The sequence below is a fragment of the Semicossyphus pulcher genome, unplaced genomic scaffold, assembly GCF_022749685.1.
Source record: "Semicossyphus pulcher isolate SPU_LCO1_2020_fin unplaced genomic scaffold, fSemPul1.0.p SCAF_6, whole genome shotgun sequence".
NCBI classification, from domain to species: domain Eukaryota; kingdom Metazoa; phylum Chordata; class Actinopteri; order Labriformes; family Labridae; genus Semicossyphus; species Semicossyphus pulcher.
The window spans coordinates 32300804-32317341 of NW_027211737.1; the positions used below are offsets into that span (position 1 = coordinate 32300804).

The following is a 16538-nucleotide window of genomic DNA, read 5'->3' on the forward strand; positions in this document are numbered from 1 at the left end:
ATGAAACAAGCTGACATTAATACTGATGCTTGTCAGCTGCACGTTGCCTTTGTTCACATTTTCCAGGGCAAAAATTTAAAGTGAGGGATGCGTGTGACTGTTAAAGAAAGCAGGATGAGTTGACCACCACTTAAGCATGTACAGGACAAAATCAGCCAAGAGATATTAGGTACAGTTTTGTCCACAGGGGGAAAGTTCCTCACAGCAGCTTTCAAGGGCTAGTTGGGCCGATTTCAACCTCAGTCCTATCATGCTTTTATGGAGAGCGAATGCCATAATGATAAGAAAAAACTGCAATTTCGCTTTGTACCACTGAACCCTAATCATTTGTTCCGTGAGGTGCCTGCCTCCTGATTTCTCTTCCAGATTTTCCACATTTATAACCGAGTCATGTCTCGTTCTAAATCGTCAGGTTTGAAAGGCAGATAGACCCAAAGTATTTTTAGACGATCCACCGGTGTATTCTCATCGTATTTCAGATTCTGTCCCGCTCTGAGCCGTTGCCTGCAGCGAAAACAGTAGTATTTCACTCCAGTGTCTCTCGCTGGGCCGTTCCTTTCAGAGAGAGGGGTGCAATGCATGCTGGGTGTTGTAGGAAAGTAGAATGGGCGAAACCACGAGCTGTTTGTACAACTTTCTCCACAGCTATGGCGCCAATTTCAAATAGTAATACTTCTATCGATTACGGAGAACACCAGCTTTGATTGACAGGGGCTTTTACCAGGGGAGAGCTAACAGTTCCCCCCAGCATGTCTGGAACCTGGCTTAAACTGTTAACACACAGTAATCGTGTGTCATCAAAAATCATAAAATCACATCTGCTACAGTCTCATCTTCACATATTGGCCAAAGTTCAATCAACGCACCAAACTGAATGGAGATATATTTTTGAAGAGAAAAACATAATTATATCCCACAATAAAGCATCAGTCGTCCTGAGCTGGTAGCAAACTCTCTGCACCACGTAGTGTTTGTGGATCAGTGTGAGACGCAGTGACAGTGCACCACTGATTTATGGTTCAGTCATAAACCTGCGTATATAAACCTGCAGCTGACTGACTGAGGACTCTGTGGGAGCGACGGTCAGGGTGAGTGCTGTTCACTGTCACCTTCAGTCAGTCAGACTCAGGACAATCATCAATGGTCATAATTAAGACTCGAGTTATCAAACTGTTTTTATTGTGGAATTCTTGTGATTGAATGTTTAAAACTTTGGTTTGTAAAGATGTGTGAAGTTTAACAAATTATTTAGTTTAAATGCTGTTTATAAATATGTTTTCACCTGTTGACTTTGAAAGTGAGAACATTTTGTGTTTTGTCTCCAGATGAAGCTGTCTGTGTTGTTGCTGTCCGCCCTGCTGGCTCTGTCTTCAGCCAGTCTGCAGGACATCCTGAAGAAGAGCTCACAGCACAGAAGAGGTACATCAATCAGTATATGTTATAAACAGGTACAGGTAGTACTTTGATTTACACCTGGAGCATAGACCCAACCATGCAGGGTCCGATGGCTTATTTTCAGTGTTGTTAGTCTTATGACCGTTGGATGGAGAACATGATGTGGTTTAATTTTCATCCTCCTGTCTGTTTCTCTGTCACAGCTTCCTTACTGAACCCAGAGCTGGGGAACGTGGAGCCTGAGCCGACAGGTAACCATGTGGTGTGGGCTCCTCTGACTCCTGCAGACCTGGAGCAGCAGGAGGACCTTCCTTTCCCCCTCATGTTCGGTGATAACGTCAACCTGGAGTGGCTGAGCTGGGACGGTTCTCTGCCCAACGGAGCTGTAGCGATCTACAACGGCTACACCGAGCGCACCGACTACGTCTGCAAGTACAAGTGTGAAGCCGGCTTCTACAACCCCAGCCTGGGCCCCTACTGCCGCTACCCCTACGGAGACCGCGAGTACTACGCCCCCGAGTTCGAGATCCTGTCCAACAAAGACAACTTTGAGTTCCTGGAGTGGAAGGAAGGCTCCCACGGTTCAGTGCCCCAGTACTCAGTCAGGACCTGCCCGGGTGTTGGCATCTACGTTGGGAAGAACAAGTACGGCCTGGGGAAGGTGGTCTCCCAGTTTGAAGCGTTCTTCCTGCCCTGGGAGGGCGATGAGTACTGGTACAAGAGCTACCAGGTCCTGACTATCAACAGGGACGCCTACACCCAGGAAATCTCTGACGTCAAGTACGCCATCGATGAGGTCGCCATCTTCCAGTACCCTCCTGAGACCATGCGCATCTCCGGCGTCACCAACAATGAGTGCCAGACGGTATCCAAGACCGTCACCATCTCCAAGACCACAGAGGTGGAGACCACCTGGAACATCGGCCGAGCCACCATGCTGGGAATCGCCGGCAGCATCACAGCAAAAATACCGTTCATCGGCGAGGGGGGCATCGAGCTGAGCGGCGAGAAGACGCTGCAGTTCTCCAGAGGAACCACGGTGGTGGAGTCCCTCAGCCACTCTGTGTCCGTGGAGCTCACCGTCCCCGCGAACCACTACTGCAGAGTCCGCATGGAGGGGCGCAAGATCAAAGCAGACATCCCCTACACAGCTCGCCTCAGCCGCACCTACCGCAACGGAGAGACGCAGTGGACGTCCATCTCAGGGAAGTACGACGGAGTCCAGATCGGAGAAGTGCGGGCTGTCGTGGACCGCTGTGAGCCTGTGGCCGACGCCCAGCCGTGTCCCTAAAGACTGAACCCACCAAAAACATTTACTAACATCTGATGTGTGATATTTGAAGAAAATATGTGTCACAATAAAAATAATATGACGCCCATGTGGTGAAAGGAAAGTGTCTTCTGTGTTAGCTGGTGTCTAAAAGAAAACTTCACACATAAATAATGAGTCACTTTTCTTTGACTCAATAATCTTCACAGTTTCTCGTCTTGATGATATTTTCTTTCTGATTTTACATTTACAACATGCACAAACATCACAGCAATCAGAACATAAAATCAGGGCTGTGTTCGAGTTTACAAATTTGGAGACTTTTTCTTTTTTTACTTTTTCTAAATGAAGCCACTTTATTGATCAGTCGGATGGTTACACGAAAAAACACGTAATGCATGCAAAGTATATGTACTTTAATGCACCCTTATTCAAGTTATTACTATTTAATTAATGAATTTTAGGTGACAGACTTTTACTTTAAAGTTTGGTTAAATTTCATTCACCTTTCACCTCAGCCAGGTAAATGTGTGCATACTTTCCAATGATAAAGTATATGAAACAATGTTACAGAAATCTGAGATAACATTGGAGTAAATTAAGAAAACTCAACAGACCTAAAAACAATATTTTCATGAATAAAACAAAAAGTTCAAAAGGAGAAGGTGAGAGGCTGAACGAGTTGTGATGACTGAACATGAATGGATGACTGCATCAACAGGAGGTCAAAGTTGACTTGTACTTCTTTTAAGAAATTCAACACATTTAAAATCTTTAACACGGCTCAAACAAGTCAATTCTTTTAATTAATTTTTAATAAAACATTCAAACATTTTTTATATCTACAGGCCAAAATACTTTCATTGTTGTACTCGACTCTTTCTTTCGGGGGTTGTAAAATATCTACTGACAATTTTCATTTGTTTTCTTTTAAAGTATTTAAAGAGCATAACTGAGGATATAAATATTCTTATGCACATATTTAATTCAATTGTTTGGTTTAAAACATCCCTGACGTCAAACGTGCCTGGCTCCAGGAGCAGGAGAGTTGGTTGTCCTGTCCACCTCTGGTCCAGACTGAAAACTCTCAATGACCATCAATCATCAACACGAAGAACACGTACTTTCTTTGTTTTCATTCGTCTTTGCCAGTTTTTTCTTCAGAAGTCCCCAAAGTTCCTCCTGGTTCTCTGTGAAGGCAAAAACACTCTAAACACAGCCAGGAAGTGTTCTTGTGCTTTGTGCATCGTCTGTTGATTTCAAACATCCGTGTGACTCACACTGAATCCCTGCCTGTCACACATCAGAATAAAACACTGAATAACACAATATAAAGTTGTGTACATGCTTTCGCACGCAGCAGACGCAGCTGAGGGCAGTGACAGTGCAGCGCTGTGTGTGTAAATGACCTCCACACACACAGCCCTCCTCTCTCAGACCTAAATAAATACATTGATAATAACGTCCAGTCTCAAGGACGCACACACAGATGGCCGTGACATCAGCGATTCTCAATGATAGGCCTGTGCGTGCAGAACAATGTCCGTGTTGAGCTGCTTCTCCTCCGCTTTAATCTTGGCAGCCGGCGACGTTACGTAAGGAGGACCGTCCTAATCAATGACCCAGTGCTCCAGCGGATCTAATCGCTGTGTTCCCAGCCCGAGCTTATCTCAGCCCACAGTATCTGGTCATCAATGGAGACAGAGCGCCACAGCACTTTGGACATCATGCCGTCCTCAGATACGGGACGTTAAATCCAGCCAAATGTATTTATGAAGCACTTTTAACAGACTCATCAAAGAGAGGATTCACAGGAGGGGGGGGCTGTTTGGTAAGACAGGATCAATAAACAATCCTGTTTTCATTATCAGCCTCTTTTTACACTCCTCCAAGGCTGCAGGTTCTCTATCCAAGGACAGAGTAACAGCATGATGACCCTGACCTCAGTGTCATCAGCTGGCAGGAAGACAGCAGGCGGACTCCAAGGATTACCACACACTCTTTTATTAACGGTGTGTATGATCAGACTTACAAACACAGCTCGAATGTTCTGAGAAATCACACCTGACTGACAGGTTGTCAGGTACAAACTCAAGTCAGTGCATCAACATGAACAGCGTTTTAGCTCAGCTGCTCCATAGAGGTGATCATTTATGAATTAAAAGGGTTAGGTGCACTAGCCAGAGTTGAGACAGGTCAAGGTCCCCTCATCCAGTGGTCTCTATGATGTGTTAGGAAACCTTATACACAATATTTAACCCACAAACCTGGTGATCAAATACAAGTGGCTGTTTCAAAGGACCCTTTAGCATCAGTTTTAAGGTACTTTGTAAGATGTGTTTCAAGGTGCCCTTTAACGTCTGCCTTTAGCGTCATGAAAATCTGTTTTCAGGAACTCTGGAGCATCAGTTTGTAGTAACCTTAAAGGGATAGCTCAGGTGTATTGAAGTGGGGTTGAGGTACTTATTAAGTGTACTATGTACAGTAGATAACAGTCAGCACGGCTCCTGTTAGGAGAAGCCATGAGACGTTTCTACTCTGAAGCTGAGCTAAGCAGGGCTGCAGACGGGGTCAGGAGTACCACGTACTTCAGCCACTGACAGAATCCTACATATAAACACACACGTCAGTTCAAAGTAATGATCTCGAAGATGTTAAGTCTCTATCTATCACCGACTGAGGTAACACGATGACTGAGCCTGTGGCCCACTGATGAAAGCCTCTGCATTTGCAGTGTAAAGTGTTATTATGGACTGGGTGTCTGTGGCGGCAGATGAAGGCAAACAACCGGAGCCAACCGTGGACGTCTGGTTAAAGTGGGACGTGTCCTCCTGTCATTTCTGCATATTGCTATTAGGGGGCGCCCAAGAGCACAAAGCTGAAATCTTCAAGATTGTTGGTTCAAGTGTACGCTGTATTCTAGTTTTCTGTCTTCACGTTGACGTCAGACAGCTCTTTCCCTCGGCACTATGCCTCACTCTGCACAGCGGCCCTGTACACCGACACGTGCAGCGCACAGTAGGGATCAGCCGTTTGTGTCAGCGGTTTGTAGAAGAGACAACAAACAAAAGAAAATGAGATATTATGGAAACGACAAAGTGACGATCACGGTGGGGACTGCAGGACATTGTTTCCCTACCGTTAGCTTAGCATCCGTGTAGGAACTCCAACCGGCCCCTCCTAACAGGAGCCATGCTGACTGTTGTACTGTACGTAGTACACTTGATAAGTACCTCAACCCCACTTAAAAAACCTGAACTACCACTTTAAGCACCTTTTAAGGTACTTTTTGAAATCTGCTACAAGGAACCCTTTAGTGTCTCTTTCAGGTACGGTGTCGAATCCATTCTTAGGTTTCCTTTATTGTTTGTTTTCAAAGAACATTTTGTCGTCTACTTCTAGAAAACCTTTATAATCTGTTTCAGAAACTGTTCTAAAGTCTGTTTCCTTCCTTTGCACCGCGGGGTTAATGTGAAGCTATTTGGTTAAGCTGAAATCACGATGTCTGTGAAATAATGAGGGTATATTTGTATTTTGCATTCATTGAAGAATCTGCAGCAGCAATTTTAAAAGCTTTTTGTACTGATAAGTCATTAACACTGCAAGATATGTAATAACAGGGCCCAGGTTTAAACGTACTTCACATTTAATTGCGGAAACTTCATGTATGATATCGAGTCTTTCCTTTCACCCTAACATATCAGTGGGCGAGTGAACACTGGGTCAACGTGCGGGAAGCTCCTGCAGCTCTCTCTCGTGTTTATTGCAGCAATAAGTCTGAGGAGGTTTTAAAGCTCGGCTCAGACGGCCGGCAGCGTCACTGCAGGAGGAACCTGTCGAGGTAAAACTACTCCTCTAACTCTTCTCTCATTTCACTGATTAAAAACACTCATTTCATTGATTCTTCACTGCATGCGACATTTAATCTCTGCAGGGTGTGAATCAAAGTGTGAAGTTATAGGAAGAGTTTTTCTTTCTTGTATTCCTTGATTTACTTGTACTTAGGTCACAGAAGTTATCTGAATGTAAACATGGGGCCAAACTCTGCAACAATATGTTGGACAATAGAGGACTGGTTTGTATAGAAAGACTTGTGATGTTCTTCAAGCGAATAAATCAGATTAATTTGACTTTTGAAAACGGTTTTCTTGCCCTTGAATCTCATCGTCAGGACAGCAGGGAAGCCTCGCTGTGGCTAGCCGGCTCAATTCTCGCTTTTTTATTTCATTTTAAACCAGAAATTCATGAGAAACAAACCTGATGCTTTTAATCTTTCTCGTTACTATCTGATAAAAAAAACGACCCTGACCACTGCAGGGTTGTTGGGTTGAATGTGTAGATCTGATGAGTTTTGGCTTTTGCTGTTTTGCTCCAAACTAACCTCCCACTGATGCTGACATGTTCCCTGTGTGTCCAGATGAGGTGGTGTGTCGCTGTTGTCCTGGCGGTGCTGCAGCTGTGCAGCCCGGCTCTGCAGTCTGACCCGCTGCTCTACATCTCCCAGCTGCAGGACGGCCAAGAAAAAGCCAGTGAGTCACATCAGAACAGCACATTTCTTTAAGTCAGACACTGAAAGAGGAAGCCGTCCTACTGTCATGGTTGCCCAAAACATAACACCTTGGCTGATTATACTTGTGATTAAATTTATGACATCGGAGGTTTTATATTATAATTAGCTAAATCTGAGGATCAGTGACTTAGCCCTAATCTGCCTAGAAAACCCACTTTTAACATGTATGTACAGACAAAGTCCGCAGGCAAGTACATGAACAATGTAGGTCATGTTGCAGCCACGCTTTGGATCTTGTCCTCTTGTACTTTAATCTTTTGTACCATAAACTGACCACCAGTTTCTTTTCTGTCTTCTCATGTAGCACCATGGCTCAACCCCACGCTGGAAGAAGTCGTCCCTTCCCGGGAAATCACCAAACCTCCTAAAACTCGAGAGTTCCCTGAGAGTGAGACGACACACTCCTTCCCCATGTTTGGAGAACACACCAACCTCAAGTGGGTCACATGGAACGGCTCCCTACCAAACGGCGCAGTCGCCATCTTTAACGGCTACACCGAACGCACCGACTACGTCTGCAAAGTCAACTGCGAGGCCGGCTTCTACACCCCCAGCAAAGGGAAGTTCTGCCAGTACCCGTACGCCGACAGCGAGTACAGGTCCTCTAAGTTTGAAGTGCTGGTCAACGTGGACCATTTTGAGTTCCTGCAGTGGGTTGAAGATTCGTACGGGTCGGTCCCTCAGTATTCCGTCAAAACCTGCCCCAACTCAGACATCTACGTGGGCAAAAACAAGTACGGCCTCGGCAAAGTGGTGACCCAACACGAGGCTTTCTTCCTGCCCTGGGAGGGTGACGAGTACTGGTACAAGAGCTACCAGGTCCTGGCCATCAACAGAGACAGCTACAGCCAGCACATCTCTCACGTGGAGTACGGCATCGACCAGATGGAGCTGTTCCACCATCCTCCAGAGGCCCTGCAGCTCGCCAAAGTCACCAACCTGGAGTGCACCAGTGTAGAAAAGACCGTGACACTAGAGAAGACCAGTTCGGTGGAGAAGACATGGGACATCGGCAGGGAGACCCGCAACGGCTCCGTCTCCACCATGAAGGCCAAAGTGCCCATCCTCGGCCCAGGGACGGTCGACTTCACCAAGGAGCAGACGGTGACCTTCTCCGAGGGAACCACCATGGTGGAGTCCATGGGTCACGCCGTCTCTGTGCAGCTGCTGGTCCCACCAAACCACTCCTGTGCCGTCAGGATGGAGGGCAGGAAGATGACGGCCGACATCCCCTTCACCGGCAGGCTGAGCAGGACCAACCACAACGGAGAAACTCACTGGACCTACATCACCGGCACCTACGACGGCGTGAACGTTGGCGAGATCAACGCCGTGGTGGAGAGATGTCAGCCTGTTGCTGATGCTGTTCCCTGCTACCGAGAACAAGACTGACCATCAGGGCGTTCAACTAAAGCTGCAAAGACAAAAATAAATGTTTCAAATAAAATACCATAAAAGGTTAAAGGAGTTTCTCTTTTTGGTCTTTAACTAAGACATCAAATATTTTACATCAATATTTTATAATTACTTTGACTGCAAAGCAAGAGTACACGTCCAACGCCTTTCAGAAGCAGTTGGTAAAAAAATGAAATACAATAAAATATAAGAATAATTAAATGGATTGTAAAACACAGAATTTTTAATAAAATAAAAGAGCAGAAATATAAAAACAGCAGTTTAATACAAGGATTGATCGGTTGTATATTTAGTAACATGCTTCACTCAGTCATGACTCAGGATGAATACGTTCATGATTTAATGCAGGATATATCATGAATGCGTGTTTTCCACCATAAACAAAGAATCACATTATTTTAAGTTTCTTTACTAAATCACCAGTAAAGGAAGGTTCTTTCATAGTTACACCATATATTAATTGATATTGGATTACAAAATTGGATTAAAGTTGCATGAAAGTTTATTTCAGACAGCTGATTTTTCTCACAGAACAGCCCCTGTTCAGAAACATAAATATACTGTGCACATGGAATAAAGTTACCACAAGCAAAATAACTAATCACTAACACAAGCACAAAGAGTGGTATACACAATATACACGTCAAGCTAAACTTCTGCTGTTTTAGAAGAAGCCTAAAGTTTGAATGTAAGTATGCAGATTACAGTTTCTGTTAAAACACTGGATAACTTTACATTATTCTAGTTTAGCATCTAAAAGGCTCAGAAATGTGTTAACAGAGTCCAAACTTAAACAGAAATCAGTGTTTTCTGTTGATAACATCGTCTGAACAGACAAATTATGTCGGCCTACTGTAATGCTCAGTCACCGAGCAAGATGGCGCTGTAGGCCCACAGAGAAGGAAAAGCCTGCGCAGTCATGTTGTCTTTCTAACGCTCTTTGACTGCTCTGAGAGGCATGACCTTATACAGTCTATGGGCATGACAGAACAGGCAAGCTACTGTAACCTCTTATGAGACTAAAGAATATTGTTACAGTGGCATTTTTTATCCATTTATCTGGTATTTGCCTTACATTAGCCTCACCGGTTCGAGTTTTTAATCTGATATCTTGTGGTTGTTCTTAACTGTGTCTGTGTGATGCTGTCTTTAGTTAGCCAACAAGGTACAGTAAGCTAGGCTAACCTTAGCAAGCTAACAGAATCAGTTAAAGTTACCTTCACCCAGTTGTGACATAAACATGATTTAAAAAGAAAGCTTTGATTTTCTGTGTGGGGCTTTTATATATATTATATAAACATATTAAAGAAAAACAGATAGATTAAGTTAAAGATTCAGTCAAGGTGTACAGAATCCTATCTAGAAATTAGTCAAGTGAACATACAGGGAATTCCCATAGACAATGTTGTTTTATCACGTAAAATCAGTATAAAAATGTCTGAAATTCGACTTAATTAAAAGAGCTGAAAGTCTTCTTTATGGGCCGATTTAAAAAAGGCACAGTTTTGAGTCAATTTTGTCACTATCTGTCGCTCTTTTTGAAGAAGCTGTTGAACTTTGTCACAATGAGACGACTTTTAACACGAATCATAAACCGAGTTTTGCTGAGTGAGCCGTTCACATCAGCGATGGGATTTGAAGCAGAAATACACACACAAGGCCGTCGGAGGCTGGTAAGTTTTTAACCTCACATCATCTACATAATGTCTACAACACTGCAGCTCCATAGACGGTTGTTTAACTTTGGCCATCGCCATGTTATTGCCAATGAATCATATCGGTTTGACAGACTCAACCGATCACCATTTAGAAATCTGACATTTAATGACTGTTTTGTTTACTGGGCAAAGTGTCCATCCCATAATATACGTTTGGATATATTTTCTGTGTCAGTCTGAACCCCTTTTCAGTTCGGTACAACTTAGATTAAAATAAGTTCTAAATTTTGTGTAAGATACTAAATTAAACGTTAAACTTTACGGCTTCAATCGTATGGGAATTACTGAGCAAGCCACTGTTAAATTGATAGATTTTAGAATGGACTTTGGCCTGTATTCTGTGCTTGCTGTTCTACTGGTGCTATGGGACTAAGTGGTTGAGAGATACTTTCTCAGTCATTATTCCTCTCTGTCCAATGAGTTTAGCCAAAATATAAAATGATTGATGAAAACTAAAAAACCCTAAAGAAGTTTTGATGTGGCTTAATCGTCATTATCACATTTCTGTTTTCCACTTCTTAACCTTTTATTTTCACTGTGCCACTCAGCAGATCTGTACTGTGTTAACCTTTTGTCCTGTTCTAGTGAAAATAGATAAAAGCTCAGTGTGTATAGAGACACAACACAATCTATGCAGTGTGTCTATTGAACCTCAGTCTAATACAATTAAGTCTACAGCTTTTCTGTTAACAGAGCTGCTGCTGCTGCTTCAGTACCATCAGTACAAGGCAGCATGTGTATACTTGTCTGGTATAAAAGAAGCAATAATCCATTTGTCTTTGAAGAGTCCAGAAACAGCGCTTCCATCACTCTCCTCAAAGCCACCAGACTCCATTTAAAAAAGACTGAGTGATTTAACCTTGCAGAAAATAGGGAGAAGCTGCCTTAATGAGTTATTTTATGGTGGAGTGGATGGATTTTGGTGTTTAAAATGGTTTCTCCAGATCAAACACAATGTTTGTCTAACGCACAATAACATGAAAAAAGTTGCACACTGATTTAAAAATAACCAGGACATCCACGATTTGCAAATTATTCCTCAAACTGCTTTTAAAGACTCTCATTTGCTGGCTGAGAACTATTAATATTATTTTATCCTGAAGACAAAATGTTGGTCTGAAATATGAACCCACGTTTGAAGAGAAGGGCCCTGCTAGCCTTCAGTTTTGCAGATGTGTATATTTATGTGTGTGTGTGTGTGTGTGTGTTTCAGGTGGTAGGCCTGGGTAACCCGGGGATGGAGGGTACCAGACACAGCGTGGGCATGGCGGTGCTCGGCGCGCTCGCTGCCCGGCTCGGCGTGGCTGACCGTTGGCGCGGAGACAAGCACGTGTCCGGTGAGGTCATCGTGTCGGAGGTGCAGCAGACACATGTGGTGCTGCTCCGTCCCAGGCTGCTGATGAACGTCAACGGGGTGTCAGTGGCCAAAGCAGGTGATGTCACTGTGTGTGTGTGTGTGTGTGTGTGTGTGTGTGTGTGTGTGTGTGTGTGTGTGTGTGTGTGTGTGTGTGTCAATAGGCTGATTTAGTGGGGATATTTGTGTGTTTACTTTATGAGAAAATGGTCCTACTTATTGTATCTTATTCATGAAAGTTCTATATAACACTAAGGCCACATTAATATAGCTGAATAAACTTATTCCACATGAATGTTTGCATCGTGTCTTCTTCCTCCTCCTCAGCTAATAAATATGGAATCCGGCCTGAAGACATCCTGCTGATCCACGATGACCTGGACAAACCTCTCGGCAAAATCGGCATTAAACATGGAGGAAGTGCCAGGTACATGATGTTCCTGTGATGTCGTTGTATCGTGCATGTGCAAACATTTTTTTTTGTCTTTGTAATCATCAGAAAAATGTTTAAATGTAATATTTCATAAAGAGAGTGTAATGTTAAAGAAAACTTCAAACACTCCAAAGTTACTCACAGGAAATTCTTCATCTTCACAGAGGCCATAATGGAGTGCGCTCCTGTGCCGACTGTCTTCAGACGGATGTAAGTGACCCCCTGTAAAGAGAACGGCTGCGTGTCCTGCTCTGATTTAAATTTAGATTTAATCTCAACTTTATTCAGACGTGCTGGTTAAAGTGACGCTCACAGGGACTTTATGCACATTTAGGTGGGTGATTTATCCTTCGATAGTTTCTAGAATTAGATTTTAATAAATCACAGTTTGTCGCTTTGCTTACAGTATCATAACTTCTGTATCATGATACTTATAGTGTCAAGATTCAAGACTCAACTTTATTTCTCCACAAGGACATTTTGGCAAAGATGTCTAGAATAATTGATACTCGTGTGTATGATATATTCATGTTTAATAAAACGGATAGAAAAAGTATTTATATCCACGAACAAAAGAGAGTTGCAAATTATAAATAAAACGTTTGTGTGCTTGCTGCTGAGATTTTGATGTTGAAACATTAAAAATGGTTGAAACTATGAAATAAAAGACACAAACATCTTGTCTCGTGTCCCCTCGTCTCTCCTGCAGGCGACACCCAGACTTCGGGTCGGGATCGGCCGGCCGAAAGAAAAAACCTCCGTGGAGCGCTATGTCCTGGGCCGGTTCTCCTCAGAGGAGAAAAAGGTTCTAGACTCTGTTCTGGTCCAAAGTGTGGACCTCCTGCTCTCTCAGCTCTCCCCTCAAGACTCCCAAGGGGACCCCCAGTCCCCCTCCTCACCTGCAGGGGGCAGACAAGCAGCACAGAAGAGGAAAGAGAGGGAGCGCTCGGCCTCTCCAGCTGAGAACTCTGCTGCTGCTGCTGCTCAGAGCTGAACTCTGTTTCTATAAAGGACACGAACCTGCAGAGAGAGATAATCTTTACTGAGACCGTATTTATTGGATGGATGGAGTTCATCAGGTAAAGGAAACACACATTAATGTAGCAGGAAGTTCAACATGGACACATGCCACTACCTCTTCAAGCAAAACTGCAATGAACTCAGTTTAAAGAAGAGGATCATTTCCTCTATCGAACATAGAACTAAAGTCAGTATTGATGATTCTTAATTATATTGGTTTGATTGTCGACATCGTTACCTCCAGAAGCTCACACAGAGAAAGTAAAGAACTGAATACATTTGTCACGACAAATAAAGAAGACTGACCAGCATTGGTGACGTTTGTATTTTTGATTATTACTAAGAGAGAGAAACAACACATCAGATCATCCATCCATCCATCTTCTATACCGCTTATCCTGTTCAGGGTCGCAGACATCGGATCATATTTAGTTTAAAGAGAAACTCTTGAAACTATTTTTACTTATTTTGGGATCTAAATGACGAATAAGCATCTGACAACATGACAGAAAGGATCCCGACAGAGAGAGACCTTTCTGTTACAGAGGAAGATGATTGTTTTAACCACACACAGACGTTACATCGCTCTCTGCACACACACCAGACTCCATTCAGAAAAACAGTGATTTTAGAACACAGGAGCTGCTGGTCGACTGCTGCCTCGATCGCTTGGTGTGTTTCTGTTATTGTGTGTTACACTTATATTGCTCTGGATCCGAACTAGCATTAAAAACACAAAGTAACTGATCAAGCCAGCGGCGGAGCAGCAACTCCTCTGTCATGTGAAGTAAAATGACTGTTTGTCAAGTCTGGTGGCTTTAAAAAGAGTGATGTAACGTGTGTTTCAAAGATGATCATACCTCATCACCAAGGTGTGTCTCTGTAGGGATCCTGTCTGTTACAGATGTGTGCGTTCGTGCTTCAAACAAGTTTTTTCCAAGTGCTGCTTTGAACAAATTGAGAGTCCAGATTAACTGAACAAAAACAAAAAGCTCAGTTTCTCCTCTTTGTGTGAACATACGGTTCTCCTCACATGCTGCTCTCCTCCAGCTTGTCCTCCTGATGTGGCTCTTTTGGCTAAAAACATATTGATTTCCCCTTCCGATTGTCACACTAATTACACTCTTCATCAATTAGGTGTCTTTAATGAGTTGCATCCAGTCAAGAGGCGCACTGCGTTCTCACACTGCAGAGAAAGCCCAAGAAGGGAGGGAGGGTTCGGCGGGGGGAGGTGGAGGACAAAAAAAGCCAGAAAAGAGCATATAAAACAGCGGAAAGAGGCCGACGAGCTGCTGAAAGAGGGAAATCAATACAAAGAAGGCCAGTAGATTGCGATGGAGGGCTGAAGAAGAAAGGCAGCGAGAAACAAAAGGGGCCAAACATTGTTTAGACCCGGTTTGTTTGAGGCCTTCTGTCCTGCTGCAGCTCACAGTCACAATAGCTGCAGGGACACACTTGTGGACACGAGGAGGAGGGGGGTGGCTCAAAGGAAACTTCTTCACTCTGTGACGCCCCCCCACCACACACACACACACACACACACACACACACTGAGCACCCCTCACCCTCTTAAACCCCCCATCCCTCTCTGCTGTGACCCCGTTGAGCCACCCCTCGCCTTCATCGGGACACTTTCCCAGCCTCTGCTCGCTGGTCAGCTTTAGGAGGCTTCAACAGGGGCTTCAATAACTTTTCTTCTGCAAGGGTCAGAGGTCAGCAGCAGCGCTGGACAACTGGCTCTTTAGAAGAGACCCTAAATTTATTCAGGAATGGACCCCCAACCTTCCCCCCAATGCTCTACGGCCAGGCGTAGCGGGGCTAACAGTGGCCCGGTGGGGGGTCTTCCCACAGATGTGCTAACTCTGCAGGAACACTGAATGAGCCCACTGACTCCACTCTTACTGCGGAGGCTAATTAAGAAGAGCTACATTAATGTTACACACACATACACACACGCAACACACATAGACACACAAAACATCGCATCAATGTGTTTCAGCTTTGATGATCCTCTGACGTTTCCTCGAGGTGTTTTGAACAGATATTCGTCGTCCCAAGACGAAGAAGTGTCAAAGCTTTGATCCCCGGAAATTTGTGTATTTCATTTAATTTCCCGAGAGGATAAACATCCCTGACTTTGGTGATACCTTAATGGTTCTACTTTCAGTGAAATGTCTCAGCACCTGCTTCACTGGCAGCAAATATCATACAGATATTCATGGTTCCCAGATGATATCCTGAAACCACAACTGAAATATTAGTAACTATCAACTATCCGTCGGATTGCCGTGAAAGAGGATACACTTTACTGACTCTGGATGGATCAGATATTCCTTGTCCCCAGATGATGTGCTCATGCCACCAAATGGTTCACATTTGTGTTTTGGGGGGGATTTATCTCAGCAACTGTTCGATGGGTTGTCATGAAGTTGTTGATATTCATAGATCCCTGATTTGCTCCTGATTCAAGTTCCCAAGAGGACAAACTCCGATCCTCCAAATGTTTCACTTATTCATGTAACATCTCTGCATCTGCGTGAAGGATTGGCAGCAAGCTTTGCACAGATATTCCTTGTCCAGAGATGATGTGCAAGCACCACCAAGTGGCTGACATTTGTGTTTTTGCAGGATTTATCTCAACAACTGTTTGGTACAGACGTTCATGGTCCCAAGAGGATCAACTGTTAACGCTTTGATTCCCTGAATTCAGCACCTGGTATTCAAGTTCCCCAGAGGACAAACTCTACTGACTTTCACATATTCGGTTAAATGTCAGGAGTTTCTGGGAACACCAGCGTGGTGCCCCTCCTGATCCACAGCCACCACGAAGCTTTTTCTGCGGCTTCTCTGATGTTCCTGGAGGCTCTTCTCTCCTACAACCCTCTGATGCCCAGGAGACTGAGTGTCAGATGTAGAGGCTGGCCTGCGAAGCCCCTGCAGCCCACCTCAGTGGGCTCACAGCGGGCTCTCCGCCCATGGCTTCTGCACTCCACCAGATCAAGATGTTTGGCCCTCTTGCTCTCGTTGGCCTCCTCCATCCCGTCATCCCATTAGACAGTGAGTTCCATCATGACCACCTGCTTGCACGACTCCAAAGTTAAGACCAGAAGAGAGTGTTGTCCAGGAACAGTAGCTTCCCTAGCTGGGCCCTTTATCTGCGGGCTGTGACATTTTCTTAATGGATTGACAGTTATTCTGTACAAATATTCGTGCTCCCCGGATGTTGTGAAAGCATCTCCCCGAGCTTTAGTTTATGATCAAATACCTGCAATAGTTGTACTTAAATTGTGTTTGATTGATCTTTCACTTGTGCAGGGCCAGGTCAGGGTGGCACCAGGCTTAACCCTAACCCTCCTGTGGAA

General features: G+C 44.2%; 3 protein-coding genes across 4 annotated transcripts; all 3 read left to right on the forward strand.

Annotated features, from left to right (window-relative positions):
• Window positions 1–1325: 1325 nt before the first annotated feature.
• LOC138610923 (natterin-3-like) lies at window positions 1326–2686 on the forward strand. The gene is made up of 2 exons (XM_069683802.1): window positions 1326–1419; window positions 1599–2686. Exons 1-2 carry the CDS (start codon window positions 1326–1328, stop codon window positions 2684–2686), a joined length of 1182 nt encoding a protein of 393 aa, XP_069539903.1.
• A 4396-nt stretch (window positions 2687–7082) lies between these two features.
• On the forward strand, window positions 7083–8627 carry LOC138610075 (natterin-3-like). The gene is made up of 2 exons (XM_069682765.1): window positions 7083–7194; window positions 7540–8627. The coding sequence occupies exons 1-2, from the start codon at window positions 7083–7085 to the stop codon at window positions 8625–8627; spliced, it is 1200 nt and encodes a 399-aa protein (XP_069538866.1).
• Window positions 8628–9636: 1009 nt separating this feature from the next.
• ptrh1 (peptidyl-tRNA hydrolase 1 homolog) lies at window positions 9637–13481 on the forward strand. 2 transcript variants are annotated; one of them, XM_069683409.1, is made up of 6 exons: window positions 9637–9816; window positions 10196–10324; window positions 11583–11802; window positions 12051–12150; window positions 12321–12366; window positions 12866–13481. In XM_069683409.1, exons 2-6 carry the CDS (start codon window positions 10217–10219, stop codon window positions 13148–13150), a joined length of 759 nt encoding a protein of 252 aa, XP_069539510.1. In that variant the 5' UTR covers window positions 9637–9816; window positions 10196–10216; the 3' UTR covers window positions 13151–13481. The 2 variants fall into 2 exon arrangements, with proteins under 2 accessions (XP_069539510.1, XP_069539509.1); XM_069683408.1 differs by having other exon boundaries at window positions 9637–10324.
• The last annotated feature ends 3057 nt before the right edge of the window (window positions 13482–16538 follow it).